Source organism: Opisthocomus hoazin, chromosome 6 (genome assembly GCF_030867145.1).
Source record: "Opisthocomus hoazin isolate bOpiHoa1 chromosome 6, bOpiHoa1.hap1, whole genome shotgun sequence".
In the NCBI taxonomy this organism is placed as follows: domain Eukaryota; kingdom Metazoa; phylum Chordata; class Aves; order Opisthocomiformes; family Opisthocomidae; genus Opisthocomus; species Opisthocomus hoazin.
Genome location: NC_134419.1, coordinates 65,577,110 through 65,604,434, shown reverse-complemented (window position 1 = coordinate 65,604,434; position 27,325 = coordinate 65,577,110). Strand labels below are relative to the sequence as shown.

At 50.2% G+C, this 27,325-nt stretch overlaps 1 protein-coding gene across 2 annotated transcripts in view; it reads left to right on the top strand.

Moving 5' to 3' along the window:
* Nucleotides 1-22,525, top strand: part of ARL3 (ARF like GTPase 3) — a 30,750-nt gene extending 8,225 nt beyond the window's left edge. The window contains exons 2-6 of one of the 2 annotated variants that reach the window (XM_075423631.1): nt 1,650-1,793; nt 2,930-3,046; nt 7,573-7,623; nt 9,580-9,765; nt 18,442-22,525. In XM_075423631.1, coding sequence (XP_075279746.1) covers nt 1,650-1,793; nt 2,930-3,046; nt 7,573-7,623; nt 9,580-9,765; nt 18,442-18,489 — 546 coding nt within the window. In that variant the 3' untranslated portion in view covers nt 18,490-22,525. The other variant, XM_075423629.1, reaches the window with a different exon arrangement.
* The last annotated feature ends 4,800 nt before the right edge of the window (nt 22,526-27,325 follow it).

Genomic DNA, 27,325 nt, shown 5'->3' with positions numbered 1-27,325 from the left:
GCTTAGGGGGATGGAGCGAATCTCACGTGTGTTGGAGTCTCAGTGTGTTTTCATCCTGCGTTACCGAGAGCTTTGGCATCGCGACCTGTCGCGCTGTGTCCTTTCCGAAACGCTCCCCGCCTCGGAGCGGTGTGACGGGCAGTGGAAGGTGGCAGTTTCCAAATGGCTGCGGTGGGGCTCTCCAGGAGTCGGCAGAAGGGGACTGCGTTGCAGCGGTGACAGTTGTACCGCATCCTGCAGCGCTTTATCTTCAGGACAGGTTTCTGATTGCCGTGATCTGGAGGGGATCGGGAGCAACCTTCACAGCTCAGATAGTCCTTGGCTCCCAGCAGGAATATTTAGAGGGTGTAGTGCCTCACAGCAACAAAGCGCTTAATGGCATTTAACTGATTCACCCTTGCAGGTCGACAAGAAGCATTGTCTCCATTTTGCAAATGGGAGAACAAAAAAGCTTGACAGGCGGGCCCCGGTGGGCCCAGCTTTGTGCTGATGTCTGAACTTTGTTCCCGGCTCTGGGTCTTAGAGGGTTTCAACGTAGGAATTTTCTGGGAGAGACCGAGCAGGAGTCGTGAGGGCTTCAGAAAGGGCTGTAGGTGCATTCCTCTCCCGGATTTGCTCAGGCAAATGAGTTGCAAGAACATCTCTGTCCCCAGGCTGGGTCTCAGCGTGGTGTGCGCTGCTCAGGCTCCGAGGAGCGGTCCCTGCCACGCAGGGGGGTGCAGAGCAGTGTGGAAACGTGTCCAGGGACAGCCTGGCAGTCGCGGACTCGCAGCCTGCTCCTGTGCCCTCGGCTGCAACTGCCCCGCTCCTGTGGGGCTGGGCTGGGCGGTGAGAAGCAGGTGGAAGTGGGGTGATTTGCGTCTCTTGGTTACGTGCCAGGATCCAGGATATTTTTCCAGCCATTTTAGAGAGGCGCAGGTCTCTGAGCGGTGGCACTGACAAAAGCTTGGGTGTGCTGCTGTAATGTGCGCGATTGTAAATGAGCTGACCTGCATATTCTGTTTCCTAATCCTGAGTGATACTGTCAGCTCAGAGAGCTGAGCCTGGCTAATGACTGAAATCCACTGTGCTTTTCTTAGCAAGGATGTGTGGTGATCTGAGATAGTTGTTAAGTGCTGCATCCTGAGAATCAGAACTGCACGTGCCCCATGGGTCCAGCATGTTTTACACAGATAAACGGGGTTTGAGATGATCAGGGAGTTACTATGAAAAGAACTGATGTCAGGTACATAGTAACCTGCAGTTAACTAGGAGGGAGATTAAATTAATGGGGTTTTCCCTCTGATAAAGATAATGAAGAGCTCGCAAGGACTTGGTTTGCAGCTCCTACACATGATAAGCATAGGCACTGACTTCCTGGCACAGGGAATGCCAAACAGCTGTGTGACAAGAGCAATGCAGCCAGTGGTGCACCCCACTGAGCGACATTTGTGCTGTCTGAGACCTCCTCGATACCCTCTGAGATGAAGGAAAATAGGGATGAGGGGGAGGAGTAGAAGAGGAAATGGGAATAGGGACTGCAGGAAGGGTTCAATGTGTCCTGGGATCCACTGCCATACAGAACCCATTTCCAGGGAGGAGGGCATGGCACAGTGATGGGAGAGAGTCGGGGTGGGAAATAACAGCTACAATCTTTCTTGTGGATTTAGGGTTTACTGTCAATCCTACGTAAACTGAAAAGTGCCCCAGACCAGGAGGTGAGAATCCTCCTCTTGGGGCTGGATAATGCAGGCAAGACCACACTCTTGAAACAGCTGGCATCTGAGGACATCAGCCACATCACGCCAACCCAGGTGAGCAAGGCCTTTCCCTGCCCAAGGCAATTCTTGTAGTCCCACTTGCCTTATTATACAAAGCACTAATGATTCAGCAGATATTTCAGTAAAAGGGGCAACTGGAGCCTGGTGTACCGTGAAGTTTGTGTGTTTTCTGCATAAGAGGAGGCTCCCTGAAGGAGTCAGAGAGCATCAGGCCAGATCTATCAGGTAGTGCAAAAGTGGATGAGTGCTGTGGAGTTCTGCAGAAGGCTTTTGGGTCATCCTAGGGTTGTGTGGATCAGGCTTTGTTCCTGTTGTCCTTGCCAAACAGGGGACATGTAGAGGGGATGCTGCAGCACTGGGCAAGCCCCTGCCTTCTTGCACCCAACCAGCTCCAAGGGTCCTGCATATTCCAGCACTCCCTCTGTGACACCTCTGGTCCCCTTGCTTTGAGCCTCGGGGTTGAGAAGAGGAATGTCTGCCATCAGCAGCACTGCAGCATCGCTCCTGTGTTGACCAGAGGAGGTTGCTAGAGAGCTATGGGAGATGCTTCCCCCCACCCCGCAGCTGCCTCCCAAAGCTCCCAGCCGCGACACCCCAATTCCAAGCCCCAGTCCCCTGGGTGGTGTGGCAGCACGTTGCCAGCCCACACCACATCCTGTTTTTCTACTTGAATGCCCTTTCAATTGGTGCTCTAATTGATGAAATGGACCCTTCAGACGTGCAGCTGTTGCTCTTTTAAGCCTGGCGTTAGCTGTGTCGTGTCGAATTGAGCTGAGACCTCTGGCTTCATGTTAGCTGGGACTCTCTACTCTGCTTTTCACAAGCTCAGTCCTGCTTCTCACAGCGCCCTTGTTTTCTCCTTATCTGCAGCTCTCCCACCTCTTCCTGCACCCACCCTGCTGAGCCCTCCCAGGGCACTAGCTGCATCATATGTCTCCGTAGCCATGACAGCGTCAACCCTTGACCCAAGAACACTGGCAAACCGATGGTTGGCGGCTGTGTTCGCTTTCGCCAGCGCCTCTCCCACAGCCGATCCATCTTTGTGGCTGCCCAGCCCATCTCACTGCACATTGCAGGCATGGGATATGTAAGGTGTTAATGTCTGCCTGTGAACGTGCTCCAGCCATTCAGGTTTATGCTCTATGTGGCTTTGTTTCTGGTCTTTCCAGGGCTTTAACATCAAAAGCGTACAGTCTCAAGGCTTCAAGCTGAACGTATGGGACATAGGCGGACAGAGGAAGATCAGGCCGTACTGGAGGAACTATTTTGAAAACACTGATATCCTTGTGAGTATTGGCTGCAGTTGAATGCTATGTTCATGCAGTGGCTTTCCAAGGTCTCAGCCAGAAATTCAGGAATAAGTAATGTAATGTCCTAGCCCTCAGCAACACCATTGCCATTGTAACAGGAGTTATTCTGAGTGAAATGGCAAGATTGGTTGGGTGCAGTAAGAAAAATACAGTGATGTTTGGAGAAATAATTCAGGTGTATGTTTTTATTTTCACAGAATGGTGCTGGTTATAGCCAGTTCCTTTCCTCTCATCTCGGTCTCCTTCAAATGGCAGGACATTAGTAACTTGTAGTTTACCCATCTGTAGCTCCTTTCTCTGGGGACTCTGAAAGCCTGTCACGGGCATTAGTGACTTAAGGCTCATATGTAGAGGTAGGTTAGTATGGTGCCTTTGTTTTCTAGTTGGGGAAACTGAGGAACAGCAGGGTTAAATGCTATGTCTGGCATCAGAGAGAAAAGCTTCTGGCTGAGGGACACAGAGGGACCCCTTGTCTTTTCCTTTGATCCGTTAGTCGTAACACTGTCCTTTAATGTTTTTGACATCTTAGCTGCAATTACTTTACAATTGGCTACAAATGACTACGGTTGTATTTACAATGCAGGACCTAGTGGTTTCCATGCCAGAGCATGTTACACTGGGACCCTCCAAGTGCTGTCCTGACTAGTTTCAATGAGCACCTCTAACGTGCAGCCACATGTGCCAGAAAGAAGGCAGGCTGGGGGCTCCAGGCCTCTCCCCACCCCACGTAAAGTTGCCAGTGGGAGCGGAGAAAAGGCTATTCTAAGCAAGGTCTGCAGGGCTCCCATGGGAAAGCGGGAAGCTCTCTTGGAAAGTCGCCCTTCCTCCCTCTTGTTGCACACACATATTAATGTGTCAGGAACTTCAGTGCACTTCCACAGAAGGATCAGAGGAACTAGAAATAGGATTCTCTGCTCCAAGGCCCATCTCAGGGTCCTGAAGAGCGTGGTTGCACCTGCAGGTTTAGAAAGTGTTGTCCAAATGAAGCTGTTATTTAAATGGGACTAATAAACCCTCAGTAATGTCTTATGCAGATCCCCCTTTTTCAGCCTTAATTTGGAATCTGATGTTTGAGGGCAGCCACCACAGCAAAAACCCAGTTGGCTGCTTTTGCAAAGAGTAACAGTGAGATCTTCCTAGGGAAAATGATCTGGGTTTGAGAAACTAGCAGGACACGCTTCGCATGCTCCTCTGTGGCCTTCGAGAAGGGGGACATGGCACGGCTGTGAGGTGATTGTGCCCACTGAGTCCAAGCTCCGCAGCTGTGTGGTGGGGAGGCCGTAGGTATGCAGAGCAAAGTCAACACTGCCAAGCAGCAGCTAGGAGATCTCTGCCTGCTATGGCAGGTGCTCAGGCTGCAGAGACTGCGCAACCACAGAACAATGTGTGGAAGACTCTGCTGGCAAAGCCAATGAGCTACGCTGGCCTGTGGGCTTCCACCCTTCCCAGTGCATGCTGCATGGGAGGTGAATTTGAAGACTGAAGGAGATGAAAGCAGTGGTTTTCCCTGCCCTCTTCCTGCCCCAGTTAAAGCAATGTACAGAGACAACCCTTTTTTTGATACGAGTGAGAAAATGGGTAGATAGAAGCAGAATCAGTTTGGGGGAAACAGTGGTGTGAATTCAGAGAGAATAACTGGTGCGCATATGGACCTAAGCTCCCCTGCCTGCACTCCATGCTGACACCCAGTCCCAGAGTGGGAGCTGTCAGCAGGTTAGTGCAGTGCTTTGCTATACCTGTACACACCAAAACTGGACTCAAGTATGTGCTGATGAATGTCTGTCTTCTGCCAGCCCTCAGCCCCATTTTAGCCAGTAATTTTACCCTCTGACAAACCTGGTGCAGGTCGTGCATCTCTAAGTTGAGCCTACTTATCTCTCACATTATTTCTTCATCCAGTCCCACCACTTTGAATTTCTGCCCAACCCACTTACTCCAGGTTTTGTTTTGGCATGTTGCTCAAAGGAGGCGCCCAACTTTACAGGAATTTCTTTCTCAAGCTCCATTTCTCCAGTGTGGTGTACTCCATGCTGTTCAAACTAGCGAACTGTACTACCGAGCACCACAGCAAGAAACAGGCTCTTCTGTGGCCCTGGCCATAGAAGGAAGGTGGACATGAGATAAGCTACAGTTCCCAGGACTCACTGTTTCTGTCATCTCAACTATATTGCACAAAGCAGAAAGGACCCTGTAAAGGGTGTTAAAAAGCAGGAAGTGATTGCAAATTCAAATCTATGCAGGTGCCTTTGAATGAGAGCTTGGTCTTGCATCACACACCTGTGATATTTGGAAGCTTAACCCAGGCAAATAAGGTGTGGATATCTGGCTGATTGCATATTCAGGCAGGCACCTGCAGCTGTTTGGCACAGTGCTTTCTGGTTTGGAAGTTGGCACTCCGCACATACTTTACCTTCTCTGTGCTGTGCTGTTGTGGCTTTTGCCCTGAGTGCTGTTGTCTCTAATTCTCGTCTTGCAAAATAGCTCCTTAGCAGGGAACGGAGTGGTGCAGGAGGAAGCCTGGCTGGTTGGGATTTGGAGCTCTTCCTTGCCAGTTAGAGAAGCGCTGTAATGTGGGAGGTGCCGTCTTTCAGTTGAGAAGGGGCACTTGACTATTGCGTTCAGGTGTTGCTAAGCTTCCCCTGAGATGTCCTGAAGGAGGGTGGATGACAGTCCAGTTTCACCCCATAGCACAACTGCCAGCCCTGCAGCTTCCTCCTTCCTGCCTCAAGTGGGGTGCACAGCGGTGGATGCTTGGGAGGGGCAGAGAGGACGGGTGTCGCTGGTACAGTATTGGTGCACGTGCTTGGGATCACGTTGCGGGGAGAGGCTGCGTGTCGCGCCGTGCCCATGGGCCTTTCCCCATCACGTGGCACCAAGTGCGTGCGCTGCTGACGCATCCCTGCGCAGCTGCGTCCAGCCCTGCCGCGTGCCCCCCAGCCTCTGTCAGTGTGCATCAGCCTGGCCCCGGGGGGACTGTGGACCCCAAGTGATCAGCAGAGAGGTCTGCGAGGTTGCTGGGTTACCTCCCCAGGCCTGGCGTACAGATTCTCCTGCTGCGTGTTTGGTCCCATTTCAAACAACTCTTAACACTGCTCATTAAGGGAGTGCCTACAGTTTAATAGATATTGCTGCTAGAGATCTTCCCTCCCCCTACTATTTGGTGGAAATTATCCTGGAAGCATGGAGTCTTATGCTGAGGCTGCCTGCAAGGATGCCATTTATCTTGATGGCGGGGTGCTGTGCTCATCTATTCCCTGAAAACCAGGCTGACACTTGCTCCCTGTAAGCCACCAAAGAGCATGCAGCTGACATGCTAGCAGCTTCAATCACCGCTGATGGGGAATGGCAGGGACTGGAAGCAAAATGCTCAGTGTTTGTCACCAGTCCTGTCCCTGTCTGCTGTCCCAGCGTCCTTCTCCTTCAAAAACCTTCCCATACCAAGTAATGAAAAAGAGATGCCAGGCTATTCTTGCCTGAGTGTTATACTGAGGTTCCCCATTTCTTTAGACGTAGCTTGATATTTATATGCTCTGAACTGCAATAACATTGCTAGGGGGAAGGAGGGTGGCTGGACCTACGAATTACATGCTTAGGGGGACCTTTGAGGAGCCTTTTAGCCTGTGCGGACCTAGAGCTGCCATCACCGAGAAGGTTCGTTTGCATTTACAGAAAGAGATCAGCATGTGCCATGCTGCTTGGAGAGGGTGGAGACCCCCTCCCAAGGCAGGGAGCCTGTGGGCTGGGGGATCCACCCTTCTCCATACTGGGGACAGGTGTCTGGTTGGGACCTCCTCGTGCACCATGAGGTGTGGTGCCCAGCCCTGAGAGGGTGGCAGGACTCTGCTGTCAGTCCTTGTGATCTGGCTGCTCCCTGTCTTCTCCACCATCCTGGTAGACAAATTGGCAGCTGAAGATGGAGTCTCGAAGGCTGGATTCAGCCCATCTGCTCTAGGAGGTTGCAGTAAGATCGCCTGATGGAGAGGAGCTCCATGTCCCCAATATATTCGTCTGTCCCCTGAGTGCCATTGTGTGCCTTAGTGGCTTATTAAGGAGGTGATGTGTCCTGCTAGAGGGCGATGGCATAGTCACACTGGTCCAGTGCTTGTACATGTTTGCTAGGGTGAAAGACAGAGTGTCTGGTTCCCCAGGTTTTGTCTTCCTGTGCTCAACTTCAGCTTGTAAGCCAGTCATTTGAAAAGATACCAGGCAGCATGCTGTTCTCTTTAGTTAATAGATGCTGTGGGGATGGTGAGAGCATCCCCAGTACTGCCCCCAGCTCCTTCCTGATCCTACCCAGATGGTTGTGTTCACCCCCCCAGCTTTGAAAGAGGTGGTTCCTCTCCTTGCAGAATGTCATGAAGTTTTGTCAACATTTGCTATAAATAATACTGGGGATCTTTGTGCCCAAAAGCATAATTATTAGGCATAGCTCACTTAAGCACATGATACTGCAGAAGAGTGTCTTCTGGGAAGAGTAACTTTTCCTCTCATTTCTTTTTCAGATCTATGTCATTGACAGTGCAGATAGGAAGAGGTTCGAAGAAACAGGTCAGGTAAGTTACTTATGCCCAGCTTCCTTTGAAGTAACTCAGTGCTTCTGAGTGCCCCTTGCTCACGAAAGTTAGGAAGATGACTTTGTTGTTTATGAGGGAAATTTGCATTTCAAGAGACTTGCCTTTCAACATCAATGCAGATTATTTTGGTAGATGTGTAACAAGGAAAATAGGTAGCCTAATTCCGTTTAAATAGAACAATTTTCATTAAAGTTTCACAGTAACAGCAAATGGAGCCTAATCCGAAAAGCAAAAACTTCTCTAAGTCCTTTAAACCTTGCCAAACCAAGACCCTGAGGAATCCCATTTTCTTATTTACAAAGATGAAATGGAAATCATATTGACTTGATTGTCTTTTGGATGTAATTGAAAAAAAACCTAAGAACTTGTAACTAGGACTGGCCAGAAAATAAGATTTCCGTTTTGCAAAGTTTTGATGTTTTGTAACATTCTGTGTTTTAGGATGGAACAAAAATAGGACTTTTGAACTTTGTTTTGTAAAATTCAGAAAGTGACAGTGTCCCAAAATAGCTAGCAACACATTTACCCCCCCAGATTTAGAGGGTGATTTAAAGTCCTCTGTTCTGCCTGATTTGAAAGAGGCACTTGATCTTTTGCCTCTCAAGTATCATGGACACACCCGAACAGCAGAACTGTTGGTTGTTCTAGAGGTGGGGGGAATCTTTCCCCTGTTGGGGCTGTTTCATTTTATATCTGTAATTAAGTATTCATTGAGCAAAAGAGAGGGAGAGGAAGTAGAAGCTTAAAGCACTTGCCTGAGTCAGGTGGAGTCAGCCTAGACCCCTCATATTTCCGCAAACACTTTTGGTGTCAATAAATCAGCTATGTTGGATGAAAGACCTATTTTGTTAAAAAATTCCCAGCTAACTCAGTTTATAACTCCATTCTCTCGTCCTGGTTTCCAAACCAGACATTGCTTTTGGGGGGATGGAGTCAGATTTCCACAGCAGTTTAGCATCTCCCCAACTGCATTCATTTAATCCATAAGTTTCTAGCCAGTGGATGAAAGATGTTAGGACGGTATCTGAGGACATGAGGCCTTTCCAGCTAAACAAGGAGCCCACAAAAATCTCATGTGCTCATCTATCTGCAATGCCAGCAGTCCCTACAGGTTCAAGTTCTGCTGGGTTTGTTGTATGTTCACAAAGGGAAGTGACTTGAGACTGTGTGCTTGTTTCACATGAGGCTATTGCACAACCCTGGACATGAAGTATTTCAGCCATCGTTGATCCACTGCAGATTCAGATATGAGCTATTAAAAGAATCTCTTTGAGTCACCCAGTTTTGATTGAACAAACCCATTTCTCAAGATGCCACCCAATGTGTGCTGTGCATATGGAGCCAAAATCCAGCTAGTAAAGCTGATCTAGCTTGTCTTCAGCTAGCCAATGACTTCAAAAGCATAAGCACTTTCTTGTAGGAGGGAGATTTCCATTTCGGGGTGGGGGGGGGAATCCTCTCCTGCTCAAACGGCAGTGTATAAAACTTGGAACAAACCCCTGAAACTCATTATTAGCAAAGATACCAGGGCTGGTGTCAACAGTCGCTCAGGTACAAATGCCAGTCAGGCAATAACTTAAGACAGATTCTTCATACTGCCAATTTACATGTTTTTTGCTATTTCATCAGTTTTGGTCTCCTGGGAGCAGGGACTGGTAAAACACAAAGTTGTAGCCTTTAAGGCAACTGCTAATTTCAGACCAAGATGAAGTCTTCTGTAACCTGTAATTGGAAGAAATAGCTTTTGAACCTTGGGCAGAGATGATTGTATACATTTTTGCTCTTTTATAGTAAGATCTAGGTTTCACTGGAACACACTCTTCTAGCATTTGCCCTAAATATATTTCTAATTAGAGACAACCACTGGTGGTTGAAGGTTTTCTTCCCTTCCCTCTCTCCATCTTCCCCCACGCCATTCCCTTGTAAATGATACAGGAGCTGGCTGAGCTTTTGGATGAAGAAAAGCTTAGTGGAGTCCCCGTGCTCATATTTGCTAACAAGCAGGATTTGCTGACGGCTGCCCCTGCTTCAGAGATTGCCGAAGGACTGAACCTACACACAATCCGGGACAGAGTCTGGCAGATCCAGTCTTGTTCAGCTCTTTCAGGAGAGGGAGTACAGGTGAGGCTCTGGAGAAGGCTTGCCGTGCCAGCAGGCCATCTGTAAGAGATTGTTGTCTGTTGAGCTGCGGGGTGGGGCTGGACCGGCTGCCTTGCGAAGGAGGGTCAGCGCAGCCAAACCCTTGCAGCACAGAACACGGTGGGTGCGTGTCTTGTCATCTGTGCAGAGGGAAGGGGGACCTAGGGGCCTTTGGGATCTTTCCATCCCTGGGAAAGGGGAGAGCCATCGCCTCCCCACCCAGGACCTCTTGGTTGGGCCAAATGAAGACATTGATTTGTTTTAAAGAGACTGCTGTCAGGTTAATCATTTTCACAAAACAAATCGTCTTTTACTATTAACCCTTTTGACTGTTACAAGTGTGCACTTTAGAAATCTGATTTACCTTCACTGCTAATGTCATTTGGCGTTTTGCTCAACCCAGATGCCAGAGAGAAACCGATCAATTTTTCCAATCCAAAGAAACACAAGAGTTGCACACGGGGCAAACACCGCTTCTAATGGCAGCATGTGGGGCAGCAAAAACCCACCGAGAGGGCTGAGCTGTGTTCCTATGCTGAACTGTAGTAGCTGTGTCTTGGGCTCCTGAGCTGTAGCCAGTTCCTGCAGTACAGTAGCTCTTTGTAATGTAAATGGGACCTAGGTTTGTTTATTTCACTCTTAGGCTTTCCTGAATTAATGAAATATTTGCAGTGCTCACAATCTGAGCAGTCAGGAGTACTCCCTTCACTGATATTTAAAGAAACAGAATGGTGAAGACATTTATCTTCATTGCAGATTCAGTAAAGCCTTGTCTGCAGATGCTGCAGAGCTGTTTGGGCTAGTGAGGTCTCAAGCTGAGTATGAAGAGTCGCAGAAGCAGCCTGCAATACTGAGTGGGCAGTAAAACGGCAGATGAAATTCAGTGTTGACAAGTGCAAAGTAATGCACATGAGGAACAACAACCCTAACTGTACACATACAATGTTGGATTCAAAATTAGCTGCCATTACTCAGAAGTAGATCATTGGGAACAGCAGCTTAGTGCTCATCCAAGGCCAGAGAGGAAAATCAAATACTAGAGGATTGTCAGAGAGCAAACAAGAAATGTCCCAGGAAACGTATCTTTTGTGGCAGGATGAAGGCATGGTGGGACTGTACCTTGAACATAACATTTATTTCTGCCTCTGCCCCATCTGAAAAGATTTTAGTAGTAGTAGAATCACAGAGTCCAACAAAAAATTAGGTTGAAGGGTCTTCAGGAGATCTTTAGACCAACCTCTTGTTTAAAGGAGGGATAACTATGAGTCTCGAGGAGGTTGCTGAGGGTCTTGTCCAATCAAGTTATAAATATCCCCAGGCATGGAGATTCCAAAGCCTCTGTAGGTAACCTCTTCTAGCAGTTAGCTGTCCTCATCAGAAAAAAAATATTGTCCTTATCTCTGCTCAGAATTAGGAGAGATTTGAGAATCCTCTGTTGAGAAGGATCGGTAGCACAGAGTGGCATCCGTACACAGGGATAATAAATAGATTAGGGCTTGCAGCTTGGAAGAGAGAGGACAGGGATTGGGAACATCTTCATGATTTATAAAATAAGATATAAAAATGTCAGCTGGACGGTATGCTATTTTTCACATTGCTAGGAGAAGAGTGTTCTTAATGAAATAATCAGACAACAGCTTAAAAGAAATAAAAATAAGTGCTTCTTTGGGAGTTCCGTAATTAAATTGTGGATCTCATTGGCACAGGATGTTGTGGAGACCAAGGATGTCAGCTCGTTCAGAAAAATAAAAAGTGTAATTTTCAAGAAGAGATCAGCAGGCAATTAACTGACCGTTAAGGTCTAGAGGCAGCTTTTGCATGAGGAACAGCTTGGGCCAGGGACTGGGAGGAAAGAGCAGTGCAAGGGAGATCCTGTTCCTACATCTTCTTTACCTTGGCATCCAGAAAGGGGATGCTGGCCTGGATGGACCATTGGTCTGACCCAGTACAGCAGTTCTTCTGATTTAAAATTCTTTACCTGATGTTTTGGCCTAAACATAGTAGATGGTGTCCTTCAAAGGGCCTTTAACTAGCTAAGATACAAATTCAGCTGTGTTGCAGCCGATCTTGTAAAAGGCTTCAACTCTGATCTTTGTTTGGAAGTGGTGGTGGTAGAGGGAAGTGCATTCCACAATGGCAGTGTATATTTCAGACCAAAGAAATGTGATCAAGAAGATGAGGCTGCAGTTCACAGGATTGCAGGCAGGCATAGGTCACCCTCTTCCCTCCTCCAGGCCCCCCTCTAGTTTATGGAAGTCCGAGTTAGCTCTCCAGCTGCGAAGGGACAGTAAAGTGGCAGATGAAATTCAGGGACGCGTGTTGGGTGCGGAAGAACCAAATGTTAGAATGTGGCACTCTATGTTCATGAGCTTTGACAAATGCCTCCTTCTCAAGCTGATCTGTGGAGCTCTCTGCACACTTTTTCCTTGAGCGTGCCTGCTTACTGCGCCTGCTCCTTGAAGTACGGTGCATGCCTGTACATTCAATGCTGTAAAATATGCAGCCCAATACCCTCTACTGGGGAAATGAAATCTGCTTCTGCATTCACTTCCAGAAAACAGAAGACAAGAGCTAAATAAAACTATTTGCAGACCTATATATTCTGTTCATCATGCTTATCTAGACAAATTCATTTAGATGCAGGCCAGATAACGTCCCGCTTTGTTGACCGCAGTCTCATTGCCCTAAATACTGCAGCTTATTCCGTAAATGATTATTGCAGGAAGGTCAGGGAAGCCACAGACTCTCTTCAGCTTATAGAAAAAGAGCCCCTACATTTCTCTTCTGCCATAACTCCAGCCCTGTCAAATCAGACAGCAAGAGTGCCAAGCTCTCCCTTTCCTTGGAAATTCATTGAACAAATTGGTTTGGGAGATGGCTTTTAAACTAAAGGAATTTAGTTGCAGCTGGATCAGCCCAGGAAGAAGTAGCATCTTCAGTCCTGGGACTCAAAGGAGAGGTCAACATGCTCAAAATTTAGGGGAATCAAAGAAGAACTTGTTTGAAGAGTGATATTAAGAAAGGTAGTTTTGAGGATGGTGGAACACAGTATCTCTACCAGTGGCTCAGAAAGGGAGCTCTCTATGTGTAGTTAAATCTCAGGTCACTGCTTTAAGGACTTCTTTGAGAAATGACAACGAGTGACAGCAAAATAAATGAAGACGTGGAAGCATCAGGTATTCAGAATGAAAGCCAAGGAGCGAGCACGCTAACCGTCACTGCTGCTGGAATATATTAGCTAGAGCAAAATTGGAGACGTCTCTGATGGAGTTTGTGAGGAAGAATGGTGGCATATCTAGTACTGAACACATGCAGGGACAGAGTTCATAGGGGAAGATTTTTGTGATAGCTTGGAGGAAGAGCAATGAGCAAAGATAAATAATGCCAATACGTGAAGGAGAAATAGTTTGAAGGTCATTTAATTAGTTTAGCTGCTAGCACCATGGTGTATAGAATTGGGTAGTTAAGACTGGGGATTTCAAGGTTAATGAGATTAGATTATGGTTAATAGAATGATATAAATTTAGAGAATTTAACTATTATTTGAAATGGGTTATTTAATAAAACTGTTAATTAAGGAGGGAATCCATATTGTCATCTTCTCTTTTAAAATTAACCGTTGGGGACTCTGGAAAAGGGGCCCAGCAGTGTCCTGGGCAGGCTCAGAAGAGAGGTGACTGGGTTAACTGGAAACCCCGTGTAGTGTTCTCTGGAAGCCAGCTGGTAGCCCCAGTTATGCCAGCTGAAGACTTCATTACCTCCTGCCTGTAACCGTGGGCAGCACTTGTCTTGTTAATCAGCCTTCATGGTGCTGTTGAGGGAGGAGTGGCATTCCTCGTGCTTAGAGGCTTTTTCAAGCAAAATGTCTACTTGGGTCTGTTTATATCCTTCAGCCCCAGTTGGGAAATCCTTTTCTTCCCACCACAGCCATTTGGGCTCTGCCTCTAGAGCAGGGTCCTGTGCTAGTTTACACCGAGACCCTTGCACAGGATACAGCAGGCAAGAGAGGCGATCGCTGAGGTCAGCAGAGAAACACAAGGGAACCGTTTCCTCTCAACGGCTCTCTGGTGCCACACACGCTCTCTTGGGGCTGTGGTTTGTGACCAGATCTCCAGTTGTAGTCCTTGGCATGCAAAATCTGTGTACATTCCACGCTGGTCGGCTGGGGTGGGGCAAAAGCAGACAGGACTCCTGCTTTGCAGCCTGCCCGCTTGCTGGAGGTGTTATGTGGGGGCCAGGGTGTGTGTTAAACATGACGCAAGGCTTCGGACTGGTCCGTGCTCTGCAGCTGGTTTCTTGCTTGAAGCAAGAGTCTCTCATCAAGACAGGAGGAGCTCAGCCTGCCCTCTGGAATCATCCTCCAGAACGATGCTGCGGTGTGTTGTGTCCAGAGTCTCCCGAGCATAATGGCCCCCTGGAGACCATTAAAAGCCAGTGCAACTGAGAGTAGCCACTAAACTTCTCTAATTTATGCCAGTGCTGGTCTGGCCCAACGGACTGTGGGATGGGCCGAGCTGTCTTCTCCTCCCTGCCTGTTTCGACCCAGTTGAGAATGAAGCCCAAGACCTAAGTTACGCTGGTGCTGAGATTCAGTGCTTTCATAAGGGCAAGATTCAGAACAGGAACCCCCAGCAATGTTGTCTCCTCAAAGCTAGGTTATGTCTTAAAAGTGTCTTTTACAGGGCAGGCTAGATAGGGATCTTCCACATCTTAACAAGGTTCTGGGGCTACTACTAAATGTGATTTAAAACCAGTTTTGATGACTGCAGCTCTCCTGGGGCAGGCAGAGCCCCTGCTTGTTGAGGAAAAGTAACCATGTTTCCAGATTACAGGGCAATGTCTTGTGATTTTTAAGCAGGGTAGAGAGGGAGTCTACAGCGCTGCATCAGGGATACAAGGTCTCAGAGGGCGAAAGAAAACCTTGCACCCAGGCGAAAAACAATGGATTTGGCTCACTTGCGGGAGCCTTTAAAAGCCAGCCTGCATGATGACTGGAGGTGCAAAGAAATGACAGATAATGAAGGCACAGTCCTAGCTGTGCAGAGGGAGAAGAAAGTGACAGTTAAAATAACGCATACCAAAAATGCTAGAGATGGAGAATTTTGCACTTGCCTGACCCAATTTGTTATGGCAGACAGAGGATTACATGAAAGGATTAAGCTTTGCTGTCCTTAAGGTCACGTTAGGGGTCAGAAGTTTGTGGCCTTGCCTGATCCTTGGCTTGTAGGGGAGCAGAAATTCGGAGGCTTTTTATGGGGTGGAAAGGACTTGTTCGCTGTGTTTTAAGTCAGATTACTTCACTCCCATAGCCACAAAGCTGATAATGCAGAGAATAAGCGAGCAATGGGCTAATCTCAAGCAGGACTTCTTATTTCTCTGGGGGAAGGCTCTACCAGTCCTTTCCCAAAGGGCGTTAGAGTACAACTCCCGTGGCACGACAGCAGACAGCATATGGGACTGTAGCAAGGTGGGATTGTGCCAAGCAGAATTTCTCTGCAAGGAGCGTTATCCTCTTCCCTCGAGTTCTCTCTCTTTGCTTTGGTAAAGTTTACTAGCTGCTTGTTAAGGAGCTAAGAGAGGCAAAGCTGAGAGATCTGAAATCTTTCCCTGGCTAAGTTTTCCCAGGGTTGATTTGAGGCTGGAATACTAATATTGTATCCGTCTCCATTCTCAGAGTACCTGCCAATGTCTCTGTGTCTCAACAAAGCAGCCCAAGGACATCTATCAAGATCTAAATGTTACTGCAGGGATTGTACTTTCTGCACAGAGCCATCTTTTAAGCATGCAGATATAGGGACAGAATGTGCAGGGACAAAGGATGACAACAGTTGACTCCTTGTGGACTTAACTCTTTCAAGCACTGTTTCCTCCTTCCCATGTGCCTTCCCATAGCAGCTCTTTGTGTTTGTAGCAGCTTCCCTGGATTTCTCTGTCTTACCGACCGTCCGTCCTGCTTCAAACCTTAGGTAGAAAAACTGCAAATGTACCTTTTAGTTTATTGTGCTTTCCATTGCATTTGCTGTTCTCCAGAGCATTTGGAGACACTGCAAAACACACAGCCCCTGAGAAAGTTGCACCAGAAGCTACGGATGTAGCTGCGGTGTGGCTGAAGATGAGGAAGGTGTCTTACACATTCCTCTGATACCACACATAGAATTGAGCACATTCATTTCCCCTTTATCATTGTTGGGCAGAGAGATATTTACAATTAAATGTGATTTTTCCTGTCAATTAACTCATGCCAGAAGCGAGTTTTTAAAATCTATTCCTGCTTTAAAAGTTCAGTGACCTACTTAGGTATTTCAAGCCTGTTTGGAGTTCACCTTTCCTCTTGCATTTTGCTATGTCATTCTTTTGCCCTCGTTAGATGCTTGATGCAGCCAGGCTCCCAGCCGTGGTAAATCCCATCATAAACTCTGCTTTATGACCCTCGTCGCACTGGTGCTGAAGCGGTCTCTCTTTCCCCTTCCCAAGCTCCCGAATGGCAGCAGGCAGAGTTTTAATCACTGTGAATTCAGGTTGTGGTCAGATTAGGTAGAAGATAGGATGCGTGTTTGTTGTTTTGCAGTGATGTATTGTTTCTGGGATTACTGTGCTGAATAGCAGAGGGTGTCAGCTGATATTTATTACTTTAAGCTGTCTCAGCTGTTCTGGTTCAGCAAATAAACCTACATTCAAAATGAATGAGGAGCTCTACTTGCCTTGTATGCCATGATGTGTGCAAATGTGATTATTGCTTCCGAGGCAGGGGAAGCTGAAATCATTGTGGGAGCATTTTTAGTTATTTATTTATTTTTACTCTTTACAGGCAATCATGCAGATTTCTAAAGCACACAATCAAGCCAAAGGCTTGACACCTCTCCTCCTAGCCCCATTGTTAAGCCCTGGCATTCCTCATGCTGGGAATCGCTCACTCCCTCTCTCTCTAAAGTGATAAGCTTTAAACAACGCTATTGATTGCTTAAGGCATTACATGTTTTACACCTAGGTTATCAGTGTTATTGAAAGGGGAAGACACAAAGCTACTGGGCCTTAAAATGAATCTACCTCTCGTCTTTTCCCGTTTGCTCTGAGGATTTCAGACAATTTGTTTTGCACTGATCTCTGCTGTGGAGATAAATAAATGAAACTGGAGACATCAACCCTCCCCAAGGTTAGAGTTAGAAGTGTTATTAGTGTAGGGCCTCATGTGCACCCCAGCACAATCTGGGCTTGCTTACTCTTTATTTAATGCAGCAATAAGGGCTGATTTCAGAAGTTGCTTCTCCCCTTCAGATAAGAAGTGTCACATAGCGCAGCTATCAAGCTGAATTGGTATTTTCAAGTGAGAACCTCTCTGCTTCTGATTAAGCCCTGAGGACTCCCTCTCTTCTCTCTTAACTCTTTAGCTTCCCTCCAACATGGCCACCACCTTCGTGGCTGAGGGGCAGCATGGAGGCATGGCGTTGGGTCTCGGCTCACCCTGTGGGCCTGCTGTACTGTGCCTTTGGCCATCTGTCCTTGGAGCAGCTGAGGTCCTTGGCAGCCTGTTGGCAGTTTGGGGACAAGGGTGTAGGAAGCCAGCGTCACTGCTCCCACGGGGCTAGCAGCAATGCTGGCCCAAAAGCTCTGGTCTTTCTTAGGATCTAACTATCTTTTTAATGATCCAGAAATGACCATTGAACACAATACGGTGAAATCCACCCCTCCAGACCTCCAAGGTGACGTTTGCCCAGTTTCCAAGCACAGGGATGTACCACTCTCATCCCCAAAACCCTATCTGCCTGCTTCCTGCCCTGAGCCTCCCCATCGGCAGAGGTACCTTGTACGAAGGGTAGAAGAAATGGAGTTGATGGGACACAAATATGAGGAGATAGTGCATTTTGCGCTCCATTCTGCATGTCTCACAACAGAGAAGTGACAGGAGCGGATAAAATATCGCTTTGCCCTTCAATAGCGTATCCCATTTGGGGATCTCAGCAATAAACTGATGACTTGGGTATTCACAGCACGAGCGTTACCATCCTGCTTGCAGTGGTCAGAGATGTTGTGTACACATTTTTACGGAAATGCGCTAAAGAGTAGATCATCTTCTTAAAATATGATGACATCTATTCTCACTGAACCGCTGTGGGACCCCACAGGGCCCATTTTCTGTGGGGACCCTGAGGAACAGGGAGCAGGGTCCAGATCCAGTTATTGCAGTGGCTTTCATGGATCTGGATTTCAAGGCTCGCATCTGAGCTGAGAATTAGACCCGTATTCTTAATAGGGAGATGAGTGTATAACAAATAGCCCACTAAAATCCATGGTCTCAAAGATAAGGTGACTTGCCTGAGGTTACACAAATGATCTGTAGCTGAACCTGGAACTGAGCCTTCATCTGCCACTGACGTACCTTGACTGCAAAGTGATCCTTCCTCAGAGGACCTACACATAGTGACATGATGAGATGATGATACTTTTTATGGTCAGATGAAAGATTTAATAACCTCTGTGTGACAACATCTACTGAGCAATGAGGCACTTGTTTTTTTTACCGGCGGCGTTTTTGGGCACAGAGGGCAGGCAGAGGGTAGGCGAGGAGGCAGAACACGGTGCTTGCAGAATGGCGGTTGGGTGGGGTTGGGGGATTCCTTTTCCCTTCACTTGACTAACATTACCTTTCTCTGTCTGAAGGACGGCATGAATTGGGTGTGCAAAAATGTCAATGCTAAGAAGAAATAAAGCATTCTGAGCTGCATGGAAATGGAGGAGCGGTGGGAGCAGAATTCTAGCCTGAAAACACTAATTTGCTGCTTTCTGACCAAATGTTTTTCCATCTGTGCACAGCTACAGCTGTTAAAAGAAAAAAAAAAAAAAAAGAGGAAAAAAAAAAGGGAACAACATCGGTTGAAACGTACTGCTGGATTTGGAACTTGACCTGCTCTTTAGTATCGTTTTTTATCCCAATAAAGGAATGACATATTTCCTTCTTATGCATAAATAGTATAAAATGTCTGATTAGCAAGCAAGTTTGTAAGCAGAAGCAAGACTGTGATTCAGTGTGGAGCAGAGGGAGGGATGAGTTACTGTAGTTGCTTAGATGCATAGAACCTGCCCTGTACGTGCGGGTTTGCGGTTGCTGAGGACACGCTCAGGTGTCAGTCACAGCTTCCCCTCAGTGACAGATAAAATGCGGTTGTGTTACCAATTGTGGGTAGTTTCTTAAAATAAAGCTGCTAAGGAGTCATTTGTGTAATGAGGGTAGAAGACTTCCACATATTCCTATAGCCATAAAAGAGGAGTTTGATCATAATGAGGCACTGTTGCATTGCGACAGCGCCAAAGAAGGGAGAGAAGGGTTATGTGTGTATAATTGAAGCTCTTTGCAGTTGGAATAATGCAGGATGAGCGTGCCTAGGGCTTTTCTCGCAGCTGAAGGAGAATTTAGCCCAGCATTTCACCTTGAGCCAGCAAAAACGTGGTTCCTACGTTCAGTAAGTTCCATATGTGAGATTAGTCTCGATGTTGAACAATCCCTGTTGATTTTCCCTTGATGTTAAAGCAACTCTTCAGCAAAATGCAATTAAGTCCATGATTACTTTCTAGAATGAGATACCAGGTCCCAGGTTTCCTTTTTGAAATGTGCAAAATATATTCTCCTGCCTGCCTTCCTTGGCAGGCCTTGCTTAGCCCTTCGGAGGGCTCGGGGGACTACCCCACAGCAGGCTGGCTGCCTGGGGTCTGAGGTCCCCCCAGCCCGGTGCTGGCTGCAGGTTGTGCTGGTGGAGGGTGAGGAACCTGATGAGCGGCAGATGGGAAGTGGTGTTTAAAACGAGTATTCATTCTTCCCCAAAATGGCTTTCCTCTGAAAGGACGCAGTCTCTGAAATAGGAAAGAGAATGTGTTTTCCACCTCCTCGTCCCCGATTCAAATCTAGACCCAGCTGACAGTGAGCAGGAGTCCATTAGCACGCCAAAGCAGCCATGTCCTGCGTGAAGCGAGCTTGGTGACTCCTGGGCCAGTTTCTAATGCACAGATGGTAAAATAATCCCACTGCCCTGCTTGCCAGCTTTGTTTGCTGCCTGCCTGCGAAAGGCCAGAGAATGACTCGGGACTGCATTACCCCTTCCACCTCCTGGAGATGGACCGGCGGGCAGTGTGGGGAAAGCTGCGTGTGCTAAAGCATGTGGCTTTACCACGCGTCAGCGAGTTGACTCATGGACCCAGGCAGACGGCTGACACCCCTGGAGCTCCCAGCTCTTTGCTCCTCCCTTCCCCTGGACGTCTCCACCTCAAGGCAGAAACATCTGCACCATCCGTGAAGCAGCCGCTGGCTGCCTACGTGTTACAGCCCGGCAGATTAAGATCGTCTGGGGCTGATTCTGGGTCCCCCTGTACATCAGGGTGTACAGTAGCGGTTCAGGGGCTGCCCTACGTGTAGTTCAGCTGTCTTTGCTGTGGCTGAGGGCAGAGGGACAGCTGGGACAACAACTGCTTTAGCAATCCAACTTTAATCTGCCTGCGTCCGTGAGTCAGCACCCTCTGAGTGCATCTGTCTCCGGCGCCGAGGCAGGACACGCATGCCGGAGTAGCACAGCCTTGCTTTAGACACTGGACAACTGGGAGAGGGGAGAAGAGCAGGCTCAAGTGAGCTGTTAAGCAATCGCTAATGGCACAAAGTGACACAGCTTCAGCTTTGCATGGATTGAGTAAGGAGTCATAAGATGAGGAGAGATGTTCATTTAAACACAGCTCGTTCAGTGACTCCACAGCTGTATTGGCGTATCAGGAACCCCAGGCATTGAGCACCACGTGCTCCTGGGTCAGCCCAAGGAGGAGAAAGGCATCCAGCGTCACCTTTTCCTTGCAGTTGATGCATTTGCGTGACATGAGCGCTGTAAAAGAATTGCAGCCCTTGAAGGCCTACGCTGTGCTGGCTGAGAAGCAGAGCTTTGTGGCAGATACTCCCGAGCCTTGGATTTGCCCGCGCTGCGTGCCGGGGGCAGAGTGAAGTGGTTGGGTACCCGTCCTCTGGCCCAGGCAGGGCAGAGCAAGGTCCCCTCAGGACTTGGGTGCTGATCCTTCTCACTTGCAAGGGACTTGGTGCTTCCCTGCTCCCTACTTTTTTACCAGTGGCAAACTTACCCTGTGACACCCGACCTGTGCCACAGTTAGCTTTCTGGATCCAAAAAGCACCCGGGAGGGTAATTTGGTTTTTTAGGGTCACATTGGTTAAGCCTGGAAGTGTGTGCAAAATAAATATGGAGTATTTTTCCTGTCAGTCCAGTTTGGAAGGAAAAATTTCCTTACTGAACTCAGGATCCAGAAGTGTTTGCTGGCTCATTCCTAATGTTTGCGTGTAGCTACACATATTGGTTGCGTAAATCCGTACCAGCCAGAGCTTCACCTGTAATCCTGTAGACTAATTTGGTTTACCTGCGCCAGGTAGTAAGAGAGGAAGACCGTGGTAGAGGGAGCTGTGCTGGGAGGATGCAGGTGGAGGGTTAAAATGACCATGACTTCGGTAAATCACTCTGCAGTGATGGCTCTAAGTGCTCGTTGTGTTGTAAACATCTCTCTGTGCATTGACCTGGTGAAAATGTAAAAGGGTTTGAGGTTCTGTTCGCTTGCTGCTCCTTATCTGACTGCGTTTACATCCGCTGTACGCTGTGCTCTCCTCCCTCCGCAGCACCTGGCTGAACTCCACCTGTAAATCTGGCTGGGGCCAGCCAAAACCGCCGCTCACTGACACCGCTACCCCTCTCCCGGCCCTGCAGCTCCTGGCTGGTTTATGGTGAGCGCATACACAGAGCTTTGTCCTTCCAGCTCTGTCTGCTTTGCCCTCCTTTAGCTGAGGTTGGGGGAAGCAGGCTGTCTCCTTGGTATGGGTGGAGCTCTGCCGCACGTCGCATCGACTCATGGGTTTTTAGAGCCAGGAGGGACCGTTATGTTCCTCTCTCCTGACCTCCAGCGTGACACAGCCCATTAAACGCCGCCCCGCCGGCGCGGTGATGCGCGGTGGAGTTAGAGCACCGCTGGTAGGAAGGCACCTGGCCTTGGTTTAAAGGCTCGGAGTGACGGGCAGAGCCACCCCAGGCCTCGAGAAGTTTGTCGCAGGGGTGAGCTCCCCTCCTGCGAGGAGTTGGTCGTGCTTCGCTTTCACATCGTTAAATCTGGTTTTACCTTTGCGATAGATGAGCGCTGCCTCTCCTGCCCCTTTGTGTTCCCTGGAGGGGAGGTGATGGAGAAGCGGAATTCTCCAAGGGCACGTCGGGAACCGTGGGGCCAAGCCCCTGGTCTGGCCACAAGCATGGGGCATGGGGACTCGTGTCCTCCTCCGGCTGCGGCCGCGTCCCCGCGGCAGCTCCGGTGGGGAATGTCTCGTCTTGCCCTCGGAGAATGCTCGCCAAAGCCTCGTGCAACCTTCTCCCCTTTCCCCCCCTACCAGTACTGCTTCTTGCACGTTAGTGGCTTTTTTCTCTGTCGAAAATATAACTGATCGCCAGACTTCTTTTTAATGGAGCCTACTGGGATGAGAGCAGCCCACTCAAACTCGCGCCCTGCCCCACAGGGCTCGCTCTTCTGCAAAAGCAAAAGGCAGCGGCTGCTGCGTTCCCTGGACCGGCTGAGTCCACACAAGCTCTTTCTTTTATGTTCCCTTTTTGAATTTCACCAAAAAGGGGTGTTTGCAATATCTGGTCATGTTGTTACTCAGTGTGTAATTTAGATGTCTTTGTCAACAAACAAAAATGAAATAAATTAAAATTTGGTAGAAAGACAGCTCATGTTTGGGGTGATGCTTTTCCTGCGACAGGGTGGTTTCCGCGGCTGTCAGTCGAGGGCTGTGCCTTCCCGAGGAGCCGCCAGCCAGCCTGCGAAGCTGCTCGGCCTCCGCTCGCTCTCCCACCAGAGACGGTCCCCGGTGCTAGAAGTGGTCAGAACTGCTGGAAGAAGCCTTTTCCCTTTGGCTTTTACCTTGTCCAAAACGATCAGAAAAGCCAGCCAGCGAGAAAGGCAAACTTTGGGAGCAGCTCCTTGTTTCAAAAATCATTTTGTAACTTAAAAAAAAGCGTGTCACGAAACACGTTCCCACCGACCTGGCAGGAAAAAGGAAGAGGAAAAAGAAAAGCAGCAAACGATCTGGGTTAGGTTCAGAGAAGCGGGGTTGGGAGGGGGTTTTGAGGGAGGGCAGCGAGTTCTGGGGTTGTTTCTTTCCAGCTAATTTGACTCGTTACTGTTCCTGCGACACTGGGATGGGCCAAGTGAGAAACTGTTAGAGCTCTTCAAAGCATCAGCTCCCTCCCGGCGTGGCCAGGATGCCTGGAAGGCTGTCAGAGCCGCTGGAAAAAAAAACATTATAGATGGTCACACTTAATTTCTTTTCTCTTATTTTTTTTTAAAGCACACTTTATACTGAGTCCTGGTATTTTTTCAGCGAAGTAGGAAATACTTTTTCATCTTTTTTGCCTAATGGATTGGATGTGAGAAAGATTTCTCTGGCGAGTGAACACCCTGAGAGTTGTTTGACTTGTCACGACGTTATGTATCGGCCCCTGCGGCCCCCGGCCCCTGAAGCCGCCGCGCTTCCCCTCTCCTGTTGCTGTTTACGGTGGGACACGCTGTAATTTATGGCGAGGCTGCGTGTGACCTTGCATGCGGCTGCTCGAGCGAGCCGCGGCTCCCTCCCGCACCAGCCCCGCTTTGCATCCACATGATGAATTTAGTGCTCCCGAAAGGACAAGGGACCGAGCGGATTGGATGTGGGGAGGGAGAAAAAAGAAAATAATAATAATCCGCAGCCTGGAGGAGGAGTAAACACGGAGATTTTTGTTCCTCTTTGACCAGTATTTCCCTGTTGCTTACGGCCTCGCACCCCCCTGCCCCCCACAACTGCCTTTATCAGAGCAGAGAAATCATCTGCAGCCGCGGAGCCGGAGATTTCAGCCTTCGCTTTCTCGCTGCGGGGCTGTGCCCCAGCCCTGCGTGCTCTGCCGACGGCCATGGTGCTCCAGCCGCGCTGCCCACCCACCCGGGCACCCACCCAGGCGCTTTTCTAATTTTCTTTTTATTTTATTTTAAGTGGAAACAAGCTCGCACCGCAGCCTTGTGATTGGCTCCTGGCTAAATTGCAGCTTTGGGCTCAGTTGGCTGAATTTGGGCTTGCTGGATTTTTTTTTTATTGCAATCTGTTCACTTATTTCCCTTCCCAGCGCTGACTGGAAGCGAAACTCCTGTAAAGCTTCCGAGGGGCTGCGCCCGTGCCGGGGGACACCGGCAGAGGCTTGCTGGGAATGGCATGGGGCACGGGGTTTGGTGCCCCTCCACATTTCCCTGACTGAAATCAATATCTGTATCCCTCTGAGTGGGAGAAGGAAAAAAAAAAAATACCCCGGTCGGAAGAGGAAGGGTTGGAAGGAGCCCCTCTGCGTGCAAGGTGCCGTGACCGCGTGGCTCCGAGCCGCAGCCCCGCGGGTGGCACGGCCGGGCAGCCGCACGCCGCCCTGAATAACTAATCCTGCGTGGAAGGGAAGCTGTCAGGTGGGTTAGGCCCCGAGTCCGGGCTGCGTTAGGAACACCCTGCAGATAAATCATCTGGACGAGAGGTATTTTTAAATAGAAGCTGGCCTTGCCGCTTGGCTTTGCAACCTTTCTTTTGTGCTTCCGATGGGAGTCGAAGCCTGCAAGCCTTAATGCTTTCCTGGCTGGTGGAGCGAAGCTGGCAGGGGCTTGGGGTGCTGAGGAGGACGCTGTCGGGGAGAGCGGGTCCCCCCACCCCGAGAGCATCGCCCCTGGGCTGGGGACACCGTGAGGTCCCCAGCCTGCGACAGCTGGGTCCCGGCTGGCCAGGCAGAGCCCGACGTCTGGGGGTGGCTGAGCCAGCTGTCCTGCCCCGGCTCCATCGCTCTCCCTCCAGTCAGGCGGGAGGATTTATACGTATTTGGAGTTCATTTTTTATAGCTGGCACCTGTGCGGCCAGCGCCAGGCGGGGATAACCGAGGGGCCGTGGCGTGGGGGGCCAGGACAGCGGCGTGGGCACAGAGAGCTGGCCTGGAGAACGGGGAAACCGAGGCACAGCAACCCCTCCGCACCTGGGCAGCCCTGGGCTCTGGGACCAGGCGGGGGCTGTGGCCGCAGCTCAGACCCACTTTCGGCGCCAGGGCAGGAGCTGCAGCTCTCGCAGCCCCATGGGGACGCAGGGGCGGGGGGTAACGGGGGGACGCTGAATCGGGCACATTCAGCACGGCACAGCTGGTGCGGGCTGCGGGGCGGGGGGGCTGCAGTTGCTCCTGACACTTTTGCCTCTGAATGTGCCGATAAACTCCCTTTCCCGATTAGCGTCGATCCCTCTGCCTCCAAAACAGTTGGCCCTAATGAACATACGGCCCAACAGCTGTAAGCGGTTATACATATGCATGGATATATATATTTATCCCCCCCCAGCCCATCCATATATACTGGAGATCACAGCTGTTGCTATTCTTCCTCGCAATGCAGATCAGACGCTCTCTCTCTTTGGAGTCTTACTTGACCTATTTTGCAGGCGCAAGATTTTTTGTGATGATGATTTCCCCAGTTGGTGCTTTTGATTCTGCCTGAAACATCTTGATTGAAGGCAAACAATGGCAGCCCCGGCAGCCGGCAGCGCCCCGCACCCACGCGCCACCCCGGCCCCGCCAGCCGCCACGCGCCGGGGGGCTGCGGGACGGGCTCCGGCCGATGCTGCCCGGGGCCGCAGTGGCTGCCGGCTGGTCCATCCCAACCGCCTTCCCTGCGCCCACGGGGGACAGCTCTGCTCACCCGGTCCATCAGCTCCGCCATCCCACCTGGACCTCCAGGCTTCTGCTGGCCTCCCCGTCCCCAGCTGCCCCTGGCCAGGCTCAGCTCCGAGCCCCTTCCCTCCAGCTGGAAACTGCTCTGCCACCCCAAAACCCTTGCAAACCAGGTGGTGACACCCCTTGGGGTGCCTCAGCTCCAAGGCCAAGCGGGGAGATGGTACCCGGGTTGTCAGAGCTGGCACGGATGGCAAAACCCCGACGGCTGCTGCATCCCTGGGTGCAGCGATGCTCTGAGCACCCTGTGGGTGATGATGGAGACCCTCGGAGCCCCTTCCCCGGGAACCCGCAGCCTCTGCGCGCGGCTCAGTGCGGGTTTTGGGGGGCTGGCAGGGAGCCTCCGCCGGTCCTGTAGCCCCCCAGCTGTGCGGGGTGCCCCAAAGCCACTGCACGCCAGCACGGCGCAGCACTGTCCAAGCAGACACAAAGCCATTTCTTGTTGGGCGTTCTCGTTTGAAGCGCGTCCTCCGTCCGGGTTTCTACAGCAACCGGGAAGTTCCCTGGCCCGGCTGGAGGGAGCGAAGCCGCCGGGGGAGCGGAGCAGGGGGGCAGGAGGGGAGGATGGCGCGCGGGAGGGGAAGAAGCCAAAAAGGAGTTTTTGAAAGAAGTGAGGCTTTGCTTTCTACCCCGATCCGGGGCAGGGCTCCAGCCCTGTCGCTCGGTCCCCAGAGGACCTGCAGCCAGCTGGGCCCAACGCAGGGGGTGTGAAACGCCCGCCATGAGGGTCCCTCCATGTGAGGGGCACCCTGAGGCATCCCACCCTTCCCAGCACGGCTGCATCCCCTCAGCCCCTCCATGGGCCCTGGGGTAAAAAGAACGAATTACCTCAGAAACACACTTTTCTTAAAAAAAACACGAAACCCAACGAGCCGCCAGTGAGGCATCTGAGGCAGCGAGTCTCTTCATTTATTCATTACCAGATAATACCCAAATCTGGCTAATTAATATTCCTGCATATTTTCCAAGGGCTGATGAGGTATCTTCAGCATCTCGCCGAGATGGGCTTTCATATTTATAAGGTTGATGTGCAAACTTAAATTGCCACTGTCTAAATATACCCCTCATGTTTAAGCCTGGGGCCCCACTCCCGGGGTGTCAGGGGGGTTCCCCAGGCACGCACCCCGGCTCGAGGCGGGACCCGAGGGCTCGGCGGGTGGGAGAGCCACCCAAAGAGGCTCCCATGAGCCGAGGCGTGATGTCCATGCTCCTGCCAAGATGGGAGATTTCTGTTTCCTCAGGTAAGGGGAGCGGAGCACGGCGAGCACTGACCCGCTGGTGGCACCCACGCCGCTGGACGGGGCGACAGGTACGGGGCTGGGCCCGCAGCTTCCTGCCGAAACCCTTTTCCAAGGTTAAAAATAGGACTTGGTTGCAAACTGAAAGCCTGGTTTGCATTCGCCCTCATTATGTTGATTGCTTATTTACATGTATGCAAATGGAGGCAGCGGCTCCTCCACCTGGGGACCCCTCGGCACGGCAGAGCATGAACCCCACCGGGTCAATCCCTGCTGCGGGATGGGCCACGGTGCTGCCACCCCCTCCCCAGTGGAGCCCAAAAATGCAGCACCAGCCCCTCGTGAGGCACCGATCATGGTGCTGAGCAGCAGCCCCATGCCCGGCGTGCGGCGGCCGGAGGCACGGTGGTTACGGCCGCCTCGCCCCTCGCCCTGCTCCGCCAGATGTGCGTGTCCGGCTCCAGCTGTTCCCCATCAGCCTCCCCGAGCCGCACCGCCAGCCCCGGGATC